This window comes from Pleurodeles waltl, chromosome 7, assembly GCF_031143425.1.
Source record: "Pleurodeles waltl isolate 20211129_DDA chromosome 7, aPleWal1.hap1.20221129, whole genome shotgun sequence".
In the NCBI taxonomy this organism is placed as follows: Eukaryota; Metazoa; Chordata; class Amphibia; order Caudata; family Salamandridae; genus Pleurodeles; species Pleurodeles waltl.
This window is the reverse complement of record NC_090446.1, coordinates 494,348,234-494,371,764: the sequence shown is the minus strand read 5'-3', so window position 1 is coordinate 494,371,764 and position 23,531 is coordinate 494,348,234. Positions and strand designations below refer to the sequence as shown.

The following is a 23,531-nucleotide window of genomic DNA, read 5'->3' as shown; positions in this document are numbered from 1 at the left end:
CGATTGTGTTTTTGGCCACTCCAAACGCACATTTTATTTTTTGGTTTTCATCGTTTAACACAAGAGCTTATTTTTTCAGGCGCTTGTGTTGGGTGCTGAAAACAAACTAAAAAAGTAGCCCCTGAACACTAATCTAAAATGGGAGGAGTGGATGAATGGTAGTACTTGGTCCTTGCTCTGGGGGAGGGATAAAGACAGGAAGAGGCATGACAAATGAGGAGTATGATTAGAAGAGCAGCAATAGAGCAAGCAAATTAGAAGCTTATGGCTGGGCTGAAGCCCACGAAGTAGATACAACATCTCTCGGTTTGAGACAGCGCATTTACACTATCTACTACCGAGATCTAAAAATGACTGCACTTTTGTGTTTTATGTTTTAATCTGACCACTTCCTTGTATTGTGCGTTCCTGGTTTCCTGTTTTGCTCAATTTTTATGGTTAGGTGTTTTTAATATTGTGTGTGTACCTTTTATTAATAAAACTTTAACCTATTTGAGCTCCGATGTATTGCGTCCTAACATCAGCCTTGGCCTCAACTGTTGCAATGTGTTTTTAATCTGACAGTATTTTACTGTACATGTGTGATAGGTTTGCTTTTATGGTTTATTAATTTAAATCAAAATAAAGCTGATGAATTTGAATTTGATTGAACTTTTCAGTTATGAATATAGCAGAGTGTGCACTGCCAACTGAGAGTTAAAGGCCTCCGGTTTGCACATGAAACACTTTAAAATGGGAGAAAGTTAAAATGAAGAGTTTATTAATCATTAGGGTAATTTTTCATTTTAATTCCCTTACATTTAAAAGCACTTAAAAAACATAATTGTGTTCTAAGCTCTAATATTGAATGGACAAGGACTTATTTAAGTGTTAAATATCTCAGAGCTTCAGTTCTTCACCTCTGTGCCCTAGCCTGGGCCATAAATCTAACTTAGCACTGCTCATTATCAGGGCCTAAGGTCTGCAGCTGATGATAATAATGTAAAATAAACTTAAGGTTCCCATAACTTTAAAAGGAAAATGTGACCCTGTGCTTATATAAAAATGAACTCAAGGCTGTGAGTTACTCTGAAGGTGTCTGTGACTTATTGGTAGACTGCTATCAACAGGTTGGATACACCTGCTTTAGTAGGAGAGGGATCTCAATGAGGAAATATTACGGAGGTATTTTCTGATGTGGAAGCTTCACTCTTAATCTGGGTCTCTGCTGGCCATCTCTAGATTCAAGAAAGTAGGAATGGGTGACCGCAGTTTTCCTTTTATGCACCCCTCTATATGGAACTTTCTTCCTTTTTCTTTTGGGTCACATAGTAATTAGGTTTCCTTTCAAAAATAACTAAAACTTGGCTATTCAGACAGGCATATACAGGCTTTAGGTTTACTTTTTCGCTTCACCATCAATTCACCCCACATCACAAAGAAACCGTTGGAGGTGGTGTGCTCAATACATAAAAATTATCAGAACACTGCACGCCACACAATTTATTCCACCTAATGCAATGCCACACTGTTCCACAATTCCACGCCACACAATTCTGCTCTTCTCCACACACTTCTACTCTATGGCATACAATTCATGCCACTCCACACTTTACCACACCACTCAATTCCAGTCCACTCCACCCTTGCACTAATCCTCTCTACTCCACACAATCTCACACCACAACAATCTACTCCACACAATTAAACTCTACACAATTCTACTCTATTCCACACAGTTCCACTCCAGGCAATTCTGTGCTACATATTTCTACTCTATGCCATACAATTCCACTCCACACAATGCCCTTCAATCCATGCCACACAATTCCACCCCACATAATTAGACTACACAATTCCACTTCAAACCACACAATTCTACTATACTCCACACAGTTCCACTCCACACAGTAACATTCTACTCCACACAATTCCATTCAATTCCAGAAATTCCACTGTACTCCACAAAATTCCAGTGAACACCACACAATTGCACAACACATAATTACACTTGTCACCATACTATTCCACCCCATACAATTCGACTCCAATCCACTCGACTCAATCCCATGCCACTTCACAACATTCCACTCCACATAATTGCACTACATGCCACACAGATCTACTACATGCCTCACACTCTAACTTTACTCAATTCCACATCACACAGTTTTACTTCACAACAAACAATTCTACATCACAGAATTCCACTCCACACAACTTTATTCCATGCCACACAGGTTCATGCCACTCCACTCAATTCCACTCCACACCACACAATTCCACCCCATGCCACACAATTCTACTTCATGCCACACAATTCCACTCACACAGTTCCACTCCCTGCCACACAATCCTACTCCACACAATTCCACTCCACGCTGCACAATTACACACCACAGAATGCCACTCCATCCCCATACTCACAATTCCACTCCCCAACGTTTCATGCCACACAATTTCAGTCCACACAGTTCAGTGCCACTGCATGCCACACAATTCCACACCACACACTGCCACTCATCTCCAAGCCCCACAATGCCACTCCATTGTACACCATGCCACACAATGCCATTCTAATCCATGCCACATAATACTGTTCCACTCAAAACCAGTCCACTCTTCACAGTGGCACTTCACTGCACACCATATAATGCCACTCCACACCATATAATGCCACTCCACAACACACAATGCCACTCTGCTCCATGCCACCCAATGCCACACAATGCCACTACATACAACACAATGCCACCCCACTCTTTGCCACACAATGCCACTCCACACTACACAGTCACAAAACACAATGCCACCCCACTCCATGCTACACAGTGCCGCTTCATGCCACACAATGCTACTCCACTAAGTGGAGACCCACTCTATTGTAATTGTATGCAATTGTAACTGTTGTGTATTACCACTTACCTGACGATGCGTTGAACCACTTTACATGCCACTCCACCCAATGCCAACCTACTCCGTTCAGTGCTACTGCACAAAATGTCACTTCACAGTATGTAATATCACTCTACTCCACACAATGCCACCCCACACCAGTTCACTACACTCCATACCTCACAGTGCCATGCCACACAATGCCAGTGGTGTGTCAAAACTTGAGGAGACCCCCCGCAAAGTACTTGAAGGGGCCCCCTTCCGGACTCACTCTTGAGCTCTCGGGCCAGGGTACTGTGCTGAGGGAGGCCACTGAAACTCAGGGGCACCCCCACACTGCAGGAGCTTTTGTTAAACCACTGCACAAAGCTACTCCCTATTCCACCCGTCAAAATGCCACTCCACTCCAACAAAGCCAATAATTTCACATAGGTGAGAAATATTGGCTTTCCCAAACCTTGTTTGAAGATATGTTTCTATAGTTTGTTTTTTTTGCAACATCAACCCTTGTGTAGTGCATATTCTGAACTGATCCCCCTCCAAGTGTCTGAGTGAGTTCAGATTGTGGTTATTTATTTATGGAAGTGCATGATTGGGAAGTTGAGACTGAAGGCAGTGTGAGTTTCTCCCAGTGTCCGTCACTGGGTTATAGAGGAGTGCAAACTACATGAAAATCCATTGCTAGGCCTCTCTGCAGAGTGCCCAGAGTGACTGTTGCATATGTGCCAATGGCAATTGTGGAAAAGAGCGAGACAGACAGATGGAGGTCTTCAGAAAGATGTAGGGAGAAAAGGGGTGTAAGTATCCAACAAAGAGACTGTAGAAGAAAGTGGTGTGAAAGGTGAGCACTAGTGTCTGCAACCCTTTGAAGCCCACAAGCCATTGCACAGATCTTAGTAATGTTTAAGTTGTCATTTATTTATCTAGTACAGCATAACAAGCACTGGCAAAGCCAAAAGGACTGGTTTGTTTTGAGTATATGTATTTATTGTTGTGTAGCACGTCTAAGTGCAATACCAAAAAACTCACAGAGAGGTACCAAGTAATGATCAGCCTTCTGGAAAGGATTCTTAGTGATGCTTTTCTGGCCACACCCTTTTCAGAGACTGGCCCACTTTTTTCATCCCAACTAAAGCATTGGGGAAAGGATAAAAACATTATCATTAACATTTTTATTAGCTCTATTCTGTGGCACCTCTGTACCAACAACCCAATAAAAGCACAACAGGACATCCTACTAAAAATACTTTATTAAGTTAAAAAAGAATATTGCGGCATTAAAAGTCTTGTCCTATTTTGGAGATGAGGCAAAGGGGTCGTTAGAATACAAAGCGTAGGAGAGGGGTGGCTTGACAGTCTTTATAAAGGGTATTTCTTGGCCAGTAGGCCAATGTCCTTGTCGGTCCGGAGGAGCCAGTGGTGGTAGCTCCGGCACACATTGTAGCCAATTACCTTTTCCTGGAAGTGGTTGGTGGCGCTCAGCTTGGGTGGAATCGACACCGTGGGCAGGTGGCTACCCACCAACTGCAGCAAAACAGCCAGATTATTGTGCAGGCCCTGAGCCTGCGGTGCAGCGCTGCCGAGCAGGTCCAACAGGCGGATGGCATGGGGGTTCAGTTGCTGTTGCCAGTGTAGCACAGTGCGTAGGTGATCAGGCAGCACCCCATAGGCTACGTAGTTCTGACGCAGACGCTCTGAATCGCTCAGGCTGATCCAGGCCTCTTGGGAAATATCAGGCGATGGTAGGCCAGGGATCGGGCGAAGAGGCGGGATGAAGTCAGGTTGGCCAAAGGGGTCCCCTTGGCTCACCAACTGTGGAAGAGAGTTATAGGCATTATTACTGCACGTAACACTGCACATCACTGTATGTATTGTCAGTGCTCTATACCTCATCATGTCATACAGACTGAACTAACTGCACACATCTCTTTTCTGTTAGCATTGTGTATGTCCATTTTATTGAACCGAGTTCACTGCATTGGTCGTGCAGGTCAGTGAGGTATGGCATGCTCTAGCCTTGCTCTGGCCAAAAGCGTTGCTCTGACTCAGCTCTGACTCTAGCTACTACTGAAGAGCCAGGGCGCTACCCCCTACTACATGTAGCTTGGAAAACGGGAGTACAAGCAGGGTCCTCAAATGAGGAAGTGCCGTTGTAGCATAGTAGGGGCATAACTAAAATACAAGAGTTGTTCCTATTTAATTACACAGATCCATGGCTCAATGCTGTGCATTTGCATCTTCCTGCACACCTCTTCTTGTGTATCACTGTATGCCAGTGCTTAGAATGTGAAATATAAAAGTGCATGTACCTATTGCATCGCTGTGTAGGATTGATAACTTCCAGTGCACGCCAATTAAATGTATTTAGCCATTGAGGAGATATTTTGGTACTTTCCATTTAATATTAAGGTAGTACAGGTACTGATTAACACAGAATACTTGTCCATGTAAAGCGCTGCCATAAACATCCTGTGTACTTCACAGCATGGCATGCCTTCTCTGCAGTGAATGTACTATATCACGCCTGTAATCACCAAAGTACATAACTACCTCTTCAACACACTCTACAATGGTGCACTACACATGTAATTCACTATATAAATCACTGCACATATAATCTGAAAACTAAAAGTGCAGGGCTGCGCATGCATTAACCACTCGTCAGCAATACACTGTACAGACAATGTTTTACTGTGCAACACTTTTTATGGAACCTGCACTGCACAACACAGTACCTTGTCTATGGAAAAGCGCTACCCCCCAATATGGGGGGAGCGCGGCCCCTTAGGAATCAGGTGGCCTGAACCTTCCGCACTAGTTGTGTGTCGGGCTGGCCAGGAACTTCCACCCTCACACCTCGCGAGGTGAGGGGGCGGAAGTTAGGGTATGAGGAAGACGTGAGGGCAACGTCTTTCCAGTTCCAGCTGCCGCGCTCCAGTTGGGGGGCTACTTAAACACCCCCCAGAAAGGCTCGGCCTGGTTTCTGGCGCGGCGGCGAGGAGATACTTTGGATCCGGCATTGTCCCACCCACCCTCTCCCTTGTTTTATGGTTGGAGAAGAAGTACTAAAGTAACCAGAACCAACAGAGGGGTCCCCAAGGCTGTGGTCTCAGGATAACACCAGAGTTAGGATCCTGAAGCCCTGAAACAACCTGCGGATGTACACACCAGCTTAGGGGTAAGGAGCCCAGATAGCTGGGGTCGCCATGGGGCTCCCGCTCCTGGTCGCCCAGTTACACCCCTTGGCAGATTGGTGTTTGGAGAGGGGGCGAAACCCTGAACGTGAGGACAAGGAACAGTGAAGTCGGGGGAGCCGCCTCCCCTAGGGATACAGGTGAGGTACGGTTCACCTGTGTGGTCCAAAGGAGGTTCAGGAAGGGATCCTGTCACATTGATTTATGGTTATCGAATAAATCTTATTGAAATGGTTATTATGAAAACTTGTAAATATGTTTTGAAGTGATTTATTGCTAATTATGTTTTATGAAATGACTGGTAAAAAGTTATAAATAAAACTTCTTCCAACAAATGAGTTGGTCAGTCTGCGTGTAGCAGGTGGTGGGGTGAGGGCTTTCTGGTGGTCTCCGAGTTCTATGCAGTGTATGGCACTGCTCATTTATAGTGCTGCCCTGCACCCCGGTACTGCAACATACAGCACTTGCACATCTTCTACGGTCCACAACACTTCAGTGCATGTGCACCTTTACTGTAGAGTATGTAGTGTGAAACGTACGTGGTTCAGAAATCTGGAACAAGGGTGTAGATTGTCACCTCTAGCCCGAGGCGGGACCAGGAAGAACCACTGGTTTATTTACTTATTTTGAGGTTTCTCATTGGCAGTGCTGGTAACTCAGTGCTATGAGTGGGTGTGAGCATAGTTTCCCCCAGACATGGCCAGTTGTGTGTCAGGAGTTAGGGCGATCCGGGTCTGGGCATTTATGCACTGTGTAAGCAAACTTAAAAATGCTTCTGGCTTCGAGGTAGAGTCACATGGTGCAGTTCAGGATCTGAGTGATGTAGTCAGACTCCCATGTTCCTGGTATCAACCTCGCAGCTCCTCAGACTGCAGCCTTCAGGGGACACATGGAGTTTTGGGATCCCGGTTAGTACTGCATTTCTAGAGTCAATCCTAGAGCACACTAGCAAGTGACAGCCAGCCTCAGGGATGAAAGTGTTCATATAAGTTAAGTGTATAGTCTAATACTGTGTGCCTGTGGCTATGAAATTTAGGGATACTAAGCTTGTCACGGGCAACACAAGACTCTCATGTTACATCTTTCCCTCCTCTCTGTACCTTAGCGCTTCAAGAGTTAGCCCTAGTTTGAAAATTAAGTTGAGCTTCTGAGTTCATTTCTGATGGAGCACACTGCAGACTCTTGCATCAAGAATTAATGAGAGGTTCAAGGGAGCTGTTGGGGCTTCGATTTGGAGAAGCAGTTACATTTGAAGATTCTGGAGAAACGTCTTCCTGTTTATGTCATAGGGGATGCATTCTTAAATCAAGCAAATATTATTTCAAAACGTTGCTACGCTTGCTTGAATTAGAATTGAAATGGTCATGAAACTGCTTATTGAGTAAGTTGATGGGTCCGGGCAGGATTCTATTATTAGTTAGTTCCCTCTCCGATGATCTTTGTTGTATCTAGGGCAATGTGGAGAATTTGAGAGAACACCTTGTGACAGACTGTCCTACTTGGTTAAAAAATACCAGGCCTTTAATGGCTGGTAGAGCAAGCTACAGCAGGTTCTAAGGCTATTAGAACATTCTGCCACTCAAGGGCAGAATGTTCTATCAAATAAAACAAATTCCTCATGATGCCCGAGGGGATTAAACTCCCCTCAGACTCCGAAAGGCTTTGTTCACAGCTATTGCTGTGAACAAATAGTACATTGGAATATTGACGCTCCGGGCTTTTACCAGCCAGTAAAAGCCCGGAGCACTCCACTGTCTGCAATGGAGCCCCCAACATTCCAGTGTTCTAATATAGCCTTAGAACCCGCCGTAGAGGGCTCTACAGGCTATTAAAGTCCCGCTCCCACGTTAAAGGCCCGAGCCGAAGGCTATTAAAACGTTCTGCCATTAGAGGGCAGAATGTTCTCATAAATAAAACAAAGGCTTCATGGAACCGGAGGGGATTAAAATCCCCTCAGGCTCCGTGAGGCTTTGTTCACTGTGAACAAAGAAGATTGGAATGTTGGCGCTGCAGGCTTTTACCGGCCAGTAAAAGCCCGGAGCACTCCATTGTTTTCAATGGAGCTGCCAACATTTCAATATTCTAATAGGGATTTAAGGCTAGGAGTATCCATGAGTTTGTAGGTGTTTCCAGTAGATAAAGAAGTGTTTCTGATATTCTCTACTTTGCTAATAAAGAAGTTAGGTATTTTCTCACATTCTTATTGAGAAAGGGAAATAATGAGGGTTCAGTTTAATGAATCTGCAAGTGACGCCACCACCTTATAGAGTGTCCTGGGACAGTCTTTGATATCTGAGATTTTCTTGGTAAAGTAAGCAGCCTTGGTGAGTTTACAATTTTTCTAGTATGTCCTTAAAGCATTTTTATAAAATGCCTTTTCACTCTGTAGATATGACTTACGTCAATTTCTTTCCAATTTTTTTTTTACAAACTTTCTTCTCCTTATATAAAGAGTCAATGAACCAAGTAGCCGGGGGTAGGGATCTATCCTGGCTTCTCTAGCTCATTGGTGCCAACCTATCCACTGAAGTTCTAAGCCAATTATCTAGTGTTTGTACTGCAACATCTATTGAATTATCCAAAATAGACATTGATTCTTCTAACAGCGTATTCCATTTTTGAACATCTAGTTTAGACCAACTTCTCGCGTAGGACGTGGGCCGTTTGAGCCTATCCCATAAGCAAACATTAAATGAGAAGGAGCATGGGATGACAAAATGACCTGTCCATGTAAGGTGTAGGGGAAAATGAGACTGAATAGTGCCAAGGTTCGAGAAGATGGGGTCCAGTAAGTGCCCTGCTTTATAGGTAGGAAGATGGTAATCAATTCTAGCCGTATTGTTGAGAAACCCTCAATTAAGGACATGCCCATTTTGTCTTTTTGGTCCTCCAAATGGAGGTTTATATCTCCCATCACCGTAAAATTGGCGCATTTGAGTAAGGTAGATGATAATTCTTCGGCTATCTGTGACACTCAGTTATTGATTGCCTCAGGGAAGTGATGTATGAGGGCACCTGATATCATAAAATGTTTGGTTAAGCATATAGAAAAAACTCAAGGCCTTGCAATCTCGAATTGCAAGCTTCTCTGCAGAGCAATGAAATTAATCTTTTGTTTATAACTGCAATCCTGTCCCGTTTTTTGGCCTTGCAGCCAAAGTGTGATATACAGTATTCATACGGTAAGGCCGCTATGATATCTGGGCCAGAGGACTCTTTCAGCCATGGTTCTGAAAGGAACATAGCGTTAGTGTTATAGTCGGTTAACAAGTCAAATAAGTCTTGGTGGTGTTTGCCCAAGGACCCCCAGTTTAGGTTAAAAAAAACTAAAAACTCTTCCAGGTGCTCCCTCCAGGAAACTATCTTTCCTAATAAAGGTATTAGTGGAGTTCCCATCGGAGCTCCTGGTGATCCTAGGTGACAGAGGGGAGCCAATCCCTAGTAGTAAAGTGAAATGAACAGTGCTTACAGCTTACCACCTTCTCCTGAATATCATTTGAATGCCTACAATTCTTCTGAATATAAAGGCGTAGCCCAGGTAAGGCAGATGAGGAACAGCTGAGGAGACCTGAGCTCAGGGGTGCAGCCTCCCCGGCCCCATTCGCGCATGGAAGGGCACAGACAGGCTTGCCTTTTGTGTGCCAGCAGTGCCGCTGCACCGCAGCCACCATTAAATAGGTGAACTGTTGAAGGAATAAACCGCGGGGTCAGAAATGAAGTATTTCCTATTCCCTTTTCATTAGCCCAGGGTCAACTACAGTTAACATTCCCCCTCACACCAAAATTAGAGATTGATTCCATATATGAGGCTGTGAAATTTAAAAGTTAAAAGTCTGCAGTGCAGTGCAATATATATACAGATTACACTACACTACTCCCACTGATACAATCCAATCAGTTGAGAAGTCTGTGTGAGGATGACTGCAAATGGGTATTCTTTGTTATTAACATTACAGTGACAGGTATCAAACAGTTGCCACATCACACCAGATTTCAGTGCATTATCCCCTTTACAATACAGTGTAACTTCTTTCTCATTTGCTCTTGTCTTAGGCCAGGGGCATAGCAAGGGTGCCATGGGCCGCAATACAAACATGGAAAAATGCCCCTCCCATTTACACATGGGTGGATTAAGGTAAGATTAAGGTAATACCACAGGAGTATAATGCATATCTCCTCTAGGACTGGATGACCCGGGGAATCTGCACTGGGATGCACATCATGTCACATCTATGACTGTATGGGCTGTGGACATTGGCAAAAAGATATGACACCCATTATCTACACAGCTGGATGGGATCAGGGCATTGACTCATGGTACACAACGTATCATCTCAATAAGTATATAGGTTAAGGTCATTGGCAAAGCAGTGCACCTCAGGTCACTTCTAGGATTGGATGAGATAAAGGTGTTTTCTCAGGAGTTGTTCAGTATGCCACCTCTTGGACTGGTTGGGTGGGGCATGGCATATGGATGCACAACATGTCACCAACAGGACTTGATGGGTTTAGGAGATGGGAACAGCCACAATCGAGGATGTTGCTAGTTCTGCCCCAGTTGTATCCATGCATGCATGGCCTTTTCCAGTTCCCTCCAGACCATTTCACCTGTGCTCAAGCCCCTTGGCTCAGGACTGGGTACGACAAAGCGAGAGAAGTAGCAGGACCTGTGCACGTACATATTCCCGGAGAAGGCTCTCTGAGCGGTTCTTGTGCAGTGTCACCTGTCGCTGTAACTGGTCGATCTTCTGAGCAAGATCATGCGGCTGTATCGACGTTAACCGTGCTGCGCGTTCAACTGAAACAAGAAGAAACAAAGAAGTGTGAAATTCTAAAGCAACCCTACAAAGATGATTGGTAGGGAGGTTATGTCATTACATTATGGTTGAAATATTGAATACCGCATTATGTATATCAATTACCAATATATCGTTATGGTATGTAGATGCGGCGTTAAGAACAGTAAATCTATACTTACCTTAGTAGTATAGTGAAATACAATATTTTCTGCAGGTTATTTCGACTTTAATATAGCGACACAAAACCTTCCTTGTTCCTCCCAGTTTCTGACATGTCTTCTCTCTGTTCCTTTATGTTCTATATGTCTGTGACACTCTGGTCTATGGAGCCCGTTGCAATCCATGCAACCTCTCTACGGTAGTATCTCCTGCGATGCCCATTCCTCCATCTCAGATCTTATCCTTGGAGCCCTAAGCACTGTGATTGGATAAAGCCCCCTAAATACAAATAGTGTTCCGCGAGGTGTGCGTAATACCGAAACGAAAGCTCACCTCAGAGCCCTTCCACACAAGTGCGCTCACCAACTCCAGCATCAACATCTTTTGTGGTGGAGTATGGTATGACGGCCATCTATTCATTGTCAGTCTCTTGATTCTTCATCCATCACTTATATCTGTCACCTCTGCACTAGCGGTGCATCGCACCTACTGGGAATAAATGAAATGCGGCTATGATGTGTTTGACTAGCCTCCAGCTTCGGTATTCTTCCCTCAACCAGATCAGCATCCATGTCAAATGCATCTCAATCACTGGCTCATCCAGATCTACTTCACCCCACCCACCCCTCTCTTTATAAGTGGACAAAACAACTTGCCCACTTGTATTTAGAAACTCCACCCCTCCCCTCCGATATGCAGTGGTGATTGCCCGTGATCCTGGCATTAAACTTAGATCTCTGTCAAAAGCTTTTTTTGTTCTTCACTAGCAACATTTAAGATTAAGAAACTACAAGATCTTCCATAATCTTGTCTTCTGCAGACCAATCACTTCAAAAGACTGTTATCTGAAAGCTTCAATCCTCTACGCTAATTTAGACCAGGCAATACATCTGCAGAGGCCTCATATAAAGAAAAATGATTTTTTTAAAACAACTATTTTCAAAATAACTCAGCATATATGTCTCACTACCAAAATGTTTTTTAACAGCTTTATCCACTTTCCACCTGTTGTACAAGTGGATTGATTTTTTTATTCCAATTCCAATCTTAGCATATAGGCAAGTGCTTATCAGTGGGCAATAGTGCAAACTGATTTTTTTGTAGGGAGATGTTCTGTGTGATAAATACTTTGGCAGTTGATTTTTTGAGCCTACGTTTTTGCAATCCATGTTGTTCATTCTGTTTTCACAATGTTACCCTGTGTGATTTTCGAAAAAATGTTCAGCTCACCGTCTCTCCAACTGGCTTCTTGGTGGAAGTGAAATACCAGGGGGTTCGTGCACAAGAACCTGTTCCTCGTATTGTGATGCAGTGCACTTCAGAAACACTTGCAGCTAAAGGGGAGGCTTCACAAACAATAGCAAACCGCGTGCCTCATTAATATAAATGGGCGGCCCATTATCCCAGCATTCACAGCGTGAGTGCATTGTTACCGCTTGTTTCCACAAATAGTGGCGTACTGTGGACATTACCTCGGGGGCAGCATGCTGTTGTCGCCATACGCCACAAGAAAAGTGTAAAAATATTGGCAGCTTATGCTATGTATATGGTTGCCGCCTGACCTTGATAGGCACTAAAATTCTAAACTTTAAAAGTATAAAATCGATCGTAAAGCTTTTAAGGATGTTCCGATTGGCAAACGCTGGGAATTCAAGCTTTGTATTTTACTTCTGCACTGGCTTTACAAATACAGGCCCTTGTGTATACTTTTTGGGGCAAAACTGCACTAATGCAGTTTTGCACCAAAAAGTTTAGCACCGGCTTGCGCCATTTCTGTGCACCAGCCGGGCACCATAGTTATAGAATGGTGCAAGCCGGTGCAAAGGGTAGGTTAGTGTAAAAAAAAAAAAAAAAAAAAAATCACGTTAGTCGGGTGGGTCTGGCGGTATGGAAGAAGGGGGTTTTCCAACAAAAAATGACGTTAGGCAGGTTAGAGTAGAAAAAAATGACTCTAACCTGCCTAGAGTTATTTCCTGACACAAAACCATCCATACCACATGATTCCTGCCTTAGAAAAGACAGGAGTCATGCCCACCACCCCAATGGCCAGCACACGGGACCAGGGTCCCCTGGGCAAGGCCATTGCACCCAGTGCCATGTAGGGGGGGCCACTTCAGGGGCCCCTATGGCACTTTAAAAAATAAAATAAAATACTTACCTGTACTTACCTGCGATGGGGTCCTCCATCCTCCGCTGTCTATCTGGCGTAGGGGTGTCCCTGGGGCCTGGGGAAGGCACCCGTGGGCTTATTCCATGGTGTTCCACCATGGAAATAGGCCGACAGGTCCCCTAACGCCTGCTGTGACCCAGGTGTTAAAAAAATGTGGCAAAGCAAGCTTTGCACCATTTTTTTACCCCTCCTCCCTCCTGTGCACCATTTTTGCCCAGGAGTATAAATGTGGCGTTAAGGCCATAGAGTCATTTTTTGCACGGGAACACCTTCCTTGCATCTCATTAAGGCAAGGTAGGTTTCCACGTTCAAAAATGACTTTAACTCCATAAATTTGACGCTGGACGGGTCTAGCGCCAAAGTATAAATATGGAGTTAGTTTTGCACCGAATTAGAGTAAAAAACAATGACGCTAATTTGGTGCAAACAGAGTATAACTATGCCCCACAGTCTTCGGCTCATTAGGGCCGAGAGCACCAAAGAGTTTCCCCTCCGTGCGTGCCCACCTGGGAAGCGGTCGTCCTGCTCGTGCAGCACTTGTTCAGACATGAGACTGTCCAGAAAAAAACACTCTTATGTAAATACTAATTCACATACGTACAATGCCGTCTGCTGCTTACCCAAAGAGTACTTGCTCACTTACCGCTCCTTACCGAAGAGCATTGCAATCAGGTGACCAACGGGGGGATAGCGGGATGTGGCAGAAGGCCAGTTAACGTCACCCTCGTCCTTATTACCCTACTCCTAACATGTCTCCTCCTTGGTTCGCTCACCTTTCCATGCGCGAGGATGCAGCTTTACATTCAACTTTGACCTATTCGGTAATTTTGCTGAGTCCCCAATGGCCAAGATTGTGATCAGTGCACCAGTAAGTGCCCTTTCCTCTCTTTAGCTCAATCCCCACTGCAAGGTCACTCATTCTTCCCCCGGTGATGCCGCAACTTCTCCAACCATTTCCGGGCTACTATCCAGATTGTTCACCCTTCTCTGGTTCTTTCCATGTTCGCACCTTGTTAGGCGAGATGGAAAGTAAAATGCAAACTTGACTGTTTCTTCCTCACGTTTGTTTCATATCATTCTTATTTAAAAAAAATGAAGGCTCAGCAGTAAAATATTGCGATTTGTAAACAACTGATACTTATGTACGAATTAAATGAATAAAAAGTACTGTAAAAAATGTGGAGGCCCGGTCAATCGAAGATCTAATTAGTATGATGAACGCACGCTGGTATTGTACTAGTCATACAGAGAAAGCAAACATTCGTTTTTAAAACAGCGAAGTGCTGGTGATGTGCAATGTACATTGTTTTTGGACAATCCGGTGCAAGTAAAGGGTGAGTTTCTAGGGTTCCAAAATAAAAAAAATGAGGTAATTCATGCCATCTATTTAGTAGTAAACCCAAACATGGTTTTACTGCTCATGTGTCTGCTTGTAAAGCTGTCAATGCTTCCCTGTTGTCTAAAATGTTTGTGGGTCATCATCAGGACAACTAAACGTTATTAGGTTATCTGTTTGTTATCAAGTAATGCAATATTCTCAAAGGAGAAACGCTGAATGTCCTTTAAGGCATAAGGAGTCCAAAAACAAAAAAAACAAAAATTGTCAAGAAGTGAATTCAGAAAAAAAAGTTGTCCTATCAGTGCCTGGAACAAGAATTAAAATACTTTTCATGGATTTAATGCATACATAAATTTTGGATTGTTAGAAATGGGATCTTAGGTTGGCAGTCAGGTTACCCCCTGTCAAAGCAAGGACCCTCACTCTAGTCAGGGTAAGTCACACACAATCCAGATTATCCTGTGCCCACCCTCTGGTAGCTTGGCACGGAGCAGTCAGGCTTAATTTAGAAGGCAATGTGTAAAGTATTTGTGCAATAAATCATGCAATAACACAGTATTAACACCACAAAATACACCACACAGTGTTTAGAAAAATATAGAATATTTATCTGGTTAAATGCAGGTCAAAACAATCAAGATCTGATAAGTACACATTGAAATATCACTTCAGAGAATGATAAAAAGAGTCTTTAGACTTTAAAAACCAACAAGTGTCTCTTGCAAGCACAAAGTACCTGGTTTGCGTTGAAATTATCCGCAAAGGGCCGCTGAGGAGATGCATGGAAAATGGGGAGGTGTGCGTCAGTTTCTCCGGGCGCACAGAGACGATGCATCAATATTTTTCCACGCAGTCAGGGCCTTGCATCGATTTCCGGCACAAAATCCTGGATCCTCTTTGGGTTGCGGGGTATTTGGACGCCCCGGGGATAATGCGGAGAAATCCTGGGCGTGCAGGACAAAGGCACAGGAGCTGCGTCGATCCAGTGGGCGATGCGGGGAACTTTTTGTCGCACTGCAGGAGCTGCGTCAATTCTTCTTGCAGGAAGTCGGGCTGCATCATTTAGGCTTGGCTATGCATTGATCCAGTGGGCTGTGCGTCAAAGTTCTGGTTGCAACGCTGGCGATTTGTCAATCTCCTCTTGGGGAGCCGGGCTGCGTTGTTCCGGCTGGCGTGAAGTGATTTTCTCACTGCAATGCAGGCTGTGCGACGTTTCTGGCAGGCTAAGCGTCGACTTTTCGCAGAACAAAGAGTTTTTTGCAAGATGAAGTCTTTTTGGCCCTGAGACTTCAAGGAACAGTAGGCAAGCTCTATCCAAGCCATTGGAGAGCACTTCTCAGCATTGGCAGCAAGACAGCAGGGCAACAGCAGGACAGCAGTCCTTTGCAGAAAAGCAGTCAGGCGAGTCCTTTGGGCAGTCAGGAAGTTCCTCTTGGCAGGTTGCAGGTTCTCGTTCAGAGTTTCTTCATCAGTGGTATCTTGTCCAGAAGTGTCTGAGTTGGTAGGGTCAGAGGCCCTGTTTAATACCAAAATGTGCCTTTGAAGTGGGGGAGACTTCAAAGAGTGGCTTAGAAGTGTACCAGGTCCCCTTTCAGTCCCATCCTGTCTGCCAGGGTCAATCCTTTCACCTGTTGCATTTATGGCCATGCTTTCCTACTCAATTTGACTGTGATGCCACGCTCCTCCACCAGGTTATCTGTCTTACCTAGTTCTCTTTCTTCCAAACTCACCACTCCAGACCTAAACTGACAAATCCTGTGTACCTGTATCCTCCCTCCAGACTTTCTGAACACACTACTATATTCACTGCTTTCCTCTAATGTTGAATCACTTTCTCCTCCAAAGGATCGCCATTGATAATCATAAACACTGAATAGTCCCAGGATCCTGGAGCACTTCTCCCAAAGTTGTATTTTATTTAACAGCTTTGCCTTACTTCAAAACGGCCAGGAAGTACATCTGACATAAATGCACAATTTAGCAGTCTAAGGAGGCTCTACTACCAATTCCATTGATTTACTTCAAAGGTGTAAAAATATATAAAGCCTGAAAATGTCACTAGAAAGAAAGAAAACTTTTTTTTTTCTTTTAAAGTGAATAAATGGGGAAAACAGGGCAATGTAGGTCTGTAGGCTGCAGCTATGATAGAGTGAAAAAAGACACTGCACATTTACAGATTACCAGACATCGGTGTCTCATCATGCCCTGAGGATGGCAGTTACCACATCTCTTATTTATGGCTCTTGGTGACAGAGTCTTAAAGCACTGAGCTCAGCCTATTTAGGACTTTTGCCCCCTCAAAAACATTTCTGAACCTTCTGAAAATTGTTCACTCAACACCCTTAAAGAATGAAAGTATTTTTCTGCTTTTTTCTTGACTGGAACATATCTTTTTTTCTTAAAGACTAAGATGTGGATGAAAAATGGCTAAAAAGGACTGTAAACAGCTCTGCATATATTGTGCCTACCAGAATCTCACAGTTTCAGAAGGTGTCATCACTGCATCGTCCTCTCCAGGTGTATTTTGAGACTGCATGAAAAGAGTCGATTTCATGGTCAAGAAGAAAGGCAGAAGTGGCAAGAATCACTTTCTGGAGGAGGATCTGAGGAGCGAGGGGTGGTTGCTCCATCTATCAGTGATCCTGTCTCACTCTCTGAGAGCAGAGGGATCTTGCGGGGGGGATTCAAAAGGAAAAGACACAGTGAGAAACAACATCCTTACTCCATGTCAAGGACACTGATGTCCAGAAGAGGTGCAGTACCTTTCTACTCACATTTGAGGGCTGGGTTGATATCGAGGACACATTCGATGTTGAAGAGGAAGAGATCTCGACATTAAGGGATCATCAATGTCAAGACATCATTCACCATTGAGGCATTCATCTGTAGCTGAGGAGGAGACCGCAGGGTGGCTTAGAAAGATGAAACATCAGAGACTTCTTTTGGAATCCGACAGAGTGTATTCACTGTCTAGGACTTCTCCAATCCTCATACTGGACTCATCTTCGCCGCCACCATCAACGTATCCTCCACTTTCTCCTCTGCTTCTCCCGTCTCATCGACAATTAACACCTTCTCCATGTCCAGCACATCACCAGTTATTCCTGTTGAGCTGTCTCCTTCTAGACCTCCCCCAAAGATTCCTTCAGAACCCACAAATGTTCCTATGGGGCTGGTTCCAAGGTTTTACAGGGTTCTATGATAGAATATATCGAAACCACAAATCTTGTGATATGGAAATATCATGTCAAAAGTATAATTTTCATATACATATAAATGATAAGTACAAAAATATTGAAAAAAATGTTAACACTAATATTGAAAAAAATATATAGTTTTTTTCATAAATATATGTAGTTAAAAACAGTAAGGGCCTGATTATGATCCTGGCATTCGGACTGTCATACAGCCATGACAGTGGTCGAGAGAAAGCAGCCAAGCTGGCGGTCTCCTGACCATCGCATTGTAATGTTCCCATGGGGCTAGCGGTGCAGTCAATGCAGGAGCATTGGCTTCGACTCTCAAAAGAGAGCCGAAGCCAATGCCTTCTGTACTGACTGCACCGCCAGCAAGTCAGGTGCATTGTTGCCATGCACCATGTTAAACAAATACACACACAGATATATGTATAGGTTAATGTTTATATACATATATAACATGTATTGTAAGACTATTATAACAAATATTAATTATAACTTTCAATTTTTTAAATTTATTAATATATACATTTGCACAAGCATAAAAATACAACAAATACATTTAAAATAATTCCAATTTAATTATATATAAAAAGTAAACAATGGATAAAAATACATTCAACTAAAAATATGTTAAAAGCTACGTACATTTATACATATAAATTATATAAAATTAAATACACAAACATGTAATAGTAATATATATTTAAACAATATTAACAAAATTATTAAACTATAGCAATAATAAATATACTACTCCCACTCTAATCTATACAACAGTAGGGACAGCAGTGGACTCAGGCGGTGTAAAATTTACTATTCCCACTCCAATCTGTGCAACAGTATAGAAATCGTTGGACAATGGAAATATAAAATTTACTATTCCAATCCAGTGTATGCAACAGTAGGGAAAATGTTATACTCAGAAGAAGTAAAATTTACTATTCCTACTCCAGTCGGTGCAACAGTATGGAAAACATTGGACTCACGAAGGCTAAAATTTACTATGTGCAACAGTAGGGTAAGTGTTGGATACCAGAGGGGTGAAATTGACTATTTCCACTTAAATTCACGATTCCCACTCCAGTAAGTGTAACAGTAGGGAAAGCGTTGAACTCAGGAGGGGTAAAATGTCCTATCCCATTCCAGTGTGTGCAACACTAGGGGAACTGTTGGGCTCAGGATTGGCATAATTTACTACTCCCACTCAAATATGTGCAACAGTAGAGAAAGCGTTCGACTCAGGAGAGTTACATTTACTATTCTCACTCCAGTAACTGCAACAGTAGGGAAAGTGTTGGACTAAGGAGGAGTAAATTTACTATTCCCCCTCCAGTCAGTGCAACAGTGTAGAAAGCATTAGATTCAGAAGAGGTAACATGTACTACACTCACTTAATTCATTGGTTCAGTACAAAGAGAATACTTCACTTCAAACAAACAACATATTTTAACAACTCTATTACATACCCCAAAGTATAAAATTCTAATTATAAAAATGAAGGGCCTGGATAGGACTTTGACAGTCTGACCACCAGTCCGCCGCAGCGGTCGGGAGAATGCAGCCCAGTTGGCGCCATTCAGACCGCCGCATTGCGACATTCCCACTGGGCTTGAGGTGTGTCAGCGGCGCAGTGAAGAAAGCAGCATGCTTCGGTTTAGAAGAGAACCTGAAGCCAGTGCCTGCTGCCCTGCTGCGCCTTCAGCAAGTCGGACGCACCATTTCCTTGCACCATGTTGCGCATGGCAAACAAATGCATGCACCTAAATTGCAGGCATGGAGGGGGACAACATTAGCCCCAACCCCAATCCACATGGGCTTATTCTCCCTGGGGCCCTTTTTTGAGCCCTTTACCTGCCTTTCTGCTGACATTTTCGTGGCAGTGTCCCTGCCATAAAAAGGTTGGCGGAGAGGCAGATCATAATACACACAGCAGTGCCAATGTCAGCACCGCCACCATTGACCACTGCTGTCCCTACTGCCGCTGCTGCGTTAGATCAAATGTTGGCGGTGGTCTTGTGGTGGTCCAACGGCACAAATCGTAATCGGGCAGTTGGACCGCTGAGGAGGCGGCAGTCCAACCACCAAAGGCAGTATGGCGGTCCCAAGACAGCTGAAGTCATAATCGGCCCCTAAATCTCTTAATTTTAACAAAAACTCCAAAAATAGCATAACTATTACACATTTGAATAATTGTTATCAATTAACACAAATATTATTTATATAATTAAAATACCACATTATACTGATACAAACATAACAACCAACAATTAAAATGTAATAAAAAGAAAGAAAGTATAACACAATTAACCTATGAAATAATTAAAAAAGATTATTTTGAAAAACTGAACACCTTTCTTTTTAATTTATAATCAAATACCTTCCTCATTACTCTACAAACTAAACAACACACACCTAAAATATAACTTGACATATTTATCAGTTAAAAAATAAACAGTAACGTAATAATTACCAATAAATGATTTATTACCTTCTAACCCTATAACTTTTATTATAATTAATTTACTTTCCACCATATATCCCTACAAAACTTACAACCCAGACCTAAAACTTAACTGGAAAAACAAATTAAAGAATTTACATAATTTTCAATTAAATAATCAATAATAATAAAAAATGAATTGTAAATTAATTATAATTAAATTACCTCACACCCTATACGCCTACAAAACCAATAGCCGGCACCTGAAACTGAACTTAAAAAGTAAATCAGAGAATTTACATAATTATAAATAAAATCAGTAACAGTAATTACAAATTATTTTGTAATCAAATTACTTCCCACACTGTACCCCTAAAAAACCCACAACCTGCACCTAAAACATAAATTAAAAATAATTTAGAGAATTTAGTTATCAATTAAATCATTAATAATTAAAAAGTAATGATTAATTAATTGTAATTACATTACATCCCACCCTATAGCCCTACAAAACCTACAACCCGCTACAACACTAAAAATTACAATAAACAATTAAATTAAAAAACAACAAAAAACGTACATACTATATTAAAAAACATTAACAATATTTATACAATGTATAACATATACAATTAAAAAATATACTAAACATAAACAATATTAACAGATATTTTTAACATTGATATTTACAACATAGATATATTTAATATTGATATTACTTACCTCTATAATCGATACTCTTGCCAACGATATTTGTCCAAATACCATTTTCCATGTCTCCATCATGACATTCCAGACCTCCTCAAGGTCTGGGACAAGGTTAAGATCTCACCGGTGTACATATCGCTCAATGCATTTACATTTACAACGCAGACAGGGTTTCACATTCCAATATCTCTCATTAAGGGGCTCATATTCTACATTATCTAAGGGGAGATAGTCTCCTGCTCTGATAGACTCTCCTGATGTGAGAATTTCTCCTATTGACAACACTAACACCTCTGAGGATGTCGTTATAATAGGGACAACAAAATACAACCCCCCCTTTACAGCTACGTCATCCACCACTCCTGTCATTTTTGAGAAGACACTACAATATTGACTTCTAAGTAAATACAGACCTCCAGGTCAGGATGTAATGGCATGGACCTTCTTCTGGATTCCGTCTTTGTGTAGACTGCACACCAGTCCCATGCCACTGCTCCTCTGTGTACAGTGTCTCCTAACAAAGAGCGCAAGAAGCTGGCTTCTGTGGGGACAAATGTGTGCACTTCTGCAACTGCAATGACAACAGCGAGCTCCGCAGCATTGTTGGAAGGGTACGTCATATTGCCCCTGAAAGGCCTCAATATTAACACCAACATCAGCTGCAACATCTTTGTAGGTGCCAATCTGGAGGCGGAGGAGGCCATTGGCAGTCTGCCCCAGCCACTAAACCCATCACTGGTAGGAAACAACACGTTCCTGCTCCCCCCTTTTGCTGCCCACTTCTGTATGTAGAAGCATTTCATTTTACCAGAAAGAGTGGAAATCCATAGCCAGAAACAAATCTGAATATTGTTGAAAATGGATACTTTCTCAGGTTCAGATACCCTCCACCAGTGATTCCACCAAAGAAATCATCCCCTATACACAGGGAGCAACTTTGGCAAGAAGTCTTTATCCTCCTGTGAAAACAGGCTTTGTGGGAAATCCTTACACCTCAGAAAGAGATGTGAATGTGTTCCTGCTTCTTTCTAATGAAGAAAAAAGAATCAAGGCACTCATTTATTCTAAATCTCACGATGATGAAAAAATGGATTCGCAAAAAAAATTTAGAAATTTTGTAATGCATCAGATTAATCCAATTTCATTAAGGGATTCGGCAATGTTCCATAAACCTCCAAGATGCGTATGTAACAACAGACAAAAAACATACAAAATTAATGAAATTTAAAGTAGCAAACGACCATTAACTGCACAGGGTCCTTCCTTTTCATCTAAAGTCTGCACACAGGACCTTTTGTAAAGTTTGGCATCAGTGAAGCACATCTCAAGAAGCTGAAGATCTTAGTCTACCCCTGCCAAAACGATTGGCTGATCAAACCATTAATATATCTACATGCATGCCAGATTGCGATTGCTGCTCTCAACTGATCGGGCATGCATGTAATCACGAAAAACTGATTTCCTTCCCAGTGCAGTGTCTAAACTATCTGGAAGCAGTTTTGAATGCAGCAGAAACAAAACTGTTTCCTTTAGAAGAGAGAAGATTAGCTATACTTCTAAAATGGCACATTCTGAAGAAAAATTCCATCCAACATAAATTTAAATATTGCGTCTTCTATGTTCATTGGTGACCTGGATCTTCCAAGTTCCAAATACACACCTAAATACGGTCTGAAGTAAATTTCAGGTAAATGAAAAGACTATCACTGCTGGCGGCACAATCTCTCAGTTGGTGGTGTCGCCCAGAGAAACTGCTTTGCGGAGTGTAATCCCATCAAAACATCCCAAAGCAGGCAATAGTAACAGACACCTCTGTACCAGCCGTGGGTGCTTACATTGATCATCTTCAGATTCAAGGCACTTTGGCCCTCATTATGAGTTTGGCGGTCTTACAGCAAGACTGCCGCAGTTGCGTGTGCCAAAAGACCGCCAGTGTTGGCAGTATACCTCCTGTCGTATCAAGAGTTCACAAAGCATTTCACCCAAAAACAGCTGCAAATTCAACACCGCCAGGACAACCGAGGGAGGGATAGAGGTGGTCTTACCACCAGCACTGCCACGCCAAACAAATATCTCACTCCATATTACGACCCACAAATCAGCACAGTGGTCATTGCACTGTGGAAAACCCTTGGCGGTGTGAACCGCCGGGGCCCAAAAACACACTTCGATCAGAACACAGCACCACATTGGACAAATCGAATACTGAACACCTGACACACATACAAACATTAGACACAACAACACACACCACTACAAAACACACAACTCACAACCCTTTGCAACCAAAATGAAATACACCGACAGTGAGGACCACACAAACCAGAGACACTGCACATGTACACCATACGCACAATCACACACAACACTCAGCACACACCACACAACTGCACCATTGACACAATAAACACATCGTCACAGCACACAAATACCACAAACAAGCACCCCCACACTACCAAGTACCCAACACACCACCCTTGCAAACTACACACACCCCTACTCACAACCACCATGTCCCGTCAGAAACACCCACGCTTCACAGACGATGAGTTGAGGATCATGGTTGATGAAATCATCACAATAGAGTCACAACTGCACAGAGCACAGGTCCAGCAAAAAACCATAGCCAGGAAAATGGAATTATGGCA

The 23,531-nt window shown here is 42.8% G+C and overlaps 1 protein-coding gene across 4 annotated transcripts in view; it reads right to left on the bottom strand.

Annotated features, from left to right (window-relative positions):
- Positions 1-4,106: 4,106 nt before the first annotated feature.
- CTF1 (cardiotrophin 1) overlaps positions 4,107-23,531 on the bottom strand; it is a 111,680-nt gene continuing 92,255 nt past the window's right edge. For 2 of the 4 annotated variants that reach the window (XM_069244155.1, XM_069244153.1), the window contains exons 2-3: positions 10,736-10,866; positions 4,107-4,686 (exon numbers count right to left, since the gene is read on the bottom strand). In XM_069244155.1, the coding sequence (XP_069100256.1) occupies positions 4,234-4,686; positions 10,736-10,866 (584 nt within the window). In that variant the 3' untranslated portion in view covers positions 4,107-4,233. The remainder of the gene's footprint in view (positions 4,687-10,735; positions 10,867-23,531) is intronic. The other 2 variants (XM_069244157.1, XM_069244154.1) reach the window with 1 other exon arrangement.